Source organism: Trichechus manatus, unplaced genomic scaffold (genome assembly GCF_000243295.1).
Source record: "Trichechus manatus latirostris isolate Lorelei unplaced genomic scaffold, TriManLat1.0 scaffold00061, whole genome shotgun sequence".
In the NCBI taxonomy this organism is placed as follows: domain Eukaryota; kingdom Metazoa; phylum Chordata; class Mammalia; order Sirenia; family Trichechidae; genus Trichechus; species Trichechus manatus.
Window position 1 is genome coordinate 3,083,016 of NW_004443997.1, and position 2,616 is coordinate 3,085,631.

The 2,616-nt window shown below is 41.1% G+C and overlaps 1 protein-coding gene across 1 annotated transcript in view; it reads left to right on the plus strand.

Moving 5' to 3' along the window:
- Positions 1 to 2,616, plus strand: part of GIT2 (GIT ArfGAP 2) — a 53,596-nt gene that overhangs the window by 18,688 nt on the left and 32,292 nt on the right. The window contains 1 exon segment of the mRNA XM_004378983.2: positions 2,486 to 2,570. Coding sequence (XP_004379040.1) covers positions 2,486 to 2,570 — 85 coding nt within the window.

Consider the following 2,616-nt stretch of genomic DNA (forward strand, 5'->3'; position numbering starts at 1 on the left):
GAATTTATCCTTCACTAGTATTTAACTGTAATATGAAATAAATGTATTTTATGCAATTTGTTTGGTGTCTTTGTGTTCTATATCTACGGTTTTGTGTGTCTGTGTGTTTTATTGCCTTTCTTCAATTAAGGAGTTTGCATAGTAAGGTGATTAAGCTTTGGAGTCTGATAGCACTAAATATTGAGTGATTTATTTTTATTAAGTAATATGTAATCAAATTATTATTATTCCCTTTGACTAATCTACATTCGTTAGGCTGGAAGTTTCATTAAAGCCAGGATTATGTCTGTAATATTTCTAGCATGTAGCAGGCACTAAATAAATATCTGGAACAAAGTTTAGTACCAAAAAAACCAAACCCATTGCCCTCGAGTCAATTCCGACTCATAGCAACCCAATAGGACAGAGTAGAACTGCCCGATAGGGTTTCCAAGGAATGGCTGGTGGATTCAAGCAGTCGAGCTCTTAACCACTGCACCACAGGGGCTCCAGGTTTAGTACAGCACTCAAGAACTTGGGATCTGGGGCAGATTGGTCCAGATCTCGGCTCTGCCAAGCTCCTTAGCTTCTCTGTGCGTTGGTGTTCTCTTCTAGAAAAAGGAGATAATGATACAGCAGGGGTTGCAAATCATTACTGCACAGTAACAGTTAGCTGCTGCTGTTATTACTTGTTGACCCCCACTCTGTAGTCCCCTTCCCATAGGTGACCACTCTTACCAGTGCCAGTTTAGTGTTTGTCCTTTGGTGCCTTCCTTCCTCCCCTCCTTCCTGATGAAAAACTGAGAGGAGTAGAACGAGAATTAATGTGTTCCTGGAGTCAGTAAATGTTAATGTTTTGAGGGACAAATTTGGATCTCAGGTCCATCACTTAGTAGCTTTGTGACTTTAGGCGAGCTACTAAGTTCTGCGCCTCAACTCCTTGTCTGCAAAATGGCATGATAGTAGTTCCTGTTTTTATAGGGCTGCTGTATTAAACGTGATAATATTAGTGTAGTACCTGGGATGTAAGCAATCAATCAGTATTAGCCATTATAGTTGTTGTTAGTAACAATAACACTAGCTTGTAGCCCCCTTAGAGGATAGAGGCTATATTTATAAAGCAAGGTCAAGTTCCCAATTCTTCATCATCTTAACCAGCAATAGGCTCTCAGAGTTTATTTTTAATTATAAATGTAATATAACCAGATTAGAGAACATTTGAAAAATAGAGAAGGGGGAAGCATTCTCCATCACCATACTCTTAATGGATTCAGACTCAATATTTTGGTGTATTTCTTCCAATTCTTGTTTCACATGCATATCATTTTTTAAACTGAAAATCATAATTATAGAATTTTATATCCTTTTTTTTATTCTTTTTTTAACCCAGCAGTGTATTGTACACATTTTAATGTGTTCCTATGAGGTTTTTGTGGAGCCCTGGTGGCCCAGTGGTTAAGAGCTCAACTGTTAACCAAAAGGTCGGCAGTTCGAATCCCCCAGCTGCTCCTTGGAAACCTTATGGGGCAGTTCTGCTCTGTCCTGTAGGATCGCTATGAGTCAGAATCGACTCAATGGCAACAGGTTTGGTTTTGGATAAGGTCTTTGTAGCCAGCATTTTAAATTACTGCATAAAGTACTACCTCCTGGTCATTCCGTGAGTAGCTATTTATTGAGTACCTCCTAAATGCCCTGTCCTGTTTGTGTGTGTAAGGAACACAGTAGGGAAGGTAACAAATGCAGAGTCTGCCCTCACAGAGCAGGGAAGCAGCTGATTAAATAGTGACAGCTGTCAGTGCCAGGGTGAGTTTTATGAAAGAAAATGTGCAAGGAGAACTGGGGCCACCCTCCTAGCGGCTTCACCTGGGCAGAGTTGAGGAAGACCTTGGTTGTCCTACCCATCCCCACCGCCTCCATTAGGCGCTTCAGTCTGTGTGGTGATCGTTTGGTTAGCTAACACTACACAGTGTACTCACCAATCAATCTGTGCTCCACTGGGAAAGTTCAGTTCTTCTGGGGAGTGAAGGACTGCTAGCAAGGAAGGTAGCAGATAAACTTAACTGAGACCTGGGTAATATTTTTGTTCAATGACACATTGTAATCTCAACATGGCTTGTTTTGGCTTCTTTATCCTACCAAGTGTTTAGGATCCCTTATATTTTGGGAAACTGGTAAGTGCTCTCGAGAGCAGAAGAAGAAACCAAAAGGGTAATATCACATGAAGAGTAGAGAACTGGAACTTGCTTTTGAAATTATGCCCTGTGCATCTATTTTACATCCTTAGTAGCAACACCCATGTCTGTGTATCAGAAAGTAACGAGGCTGCTGTGGGAGGCAATTCCTAGAGGATCTGTACTATTTGGAAATTTGTATTGTCTGCTCTTTTAACAGTGGGTATTTGCTAATAAGCACTGGCTTTGGGTAAGACATTGGAGATAAGGGGGTAACTAAGGCCCCTCTAGTGTTAATCCTTGTCCCTTGTGTTCCTGATATGTTTTACTTTCAGCTAAGTAATCATTTGTTTGAAGAACTTGCCATGGACGTGTACGACGAAGTTGACAGGCGAGAGACCGATGCAGGTGACTTAACATGTGGCTTTATCTAGTAAACTTCTGCTATCAGTGGGCGGTGACAAGC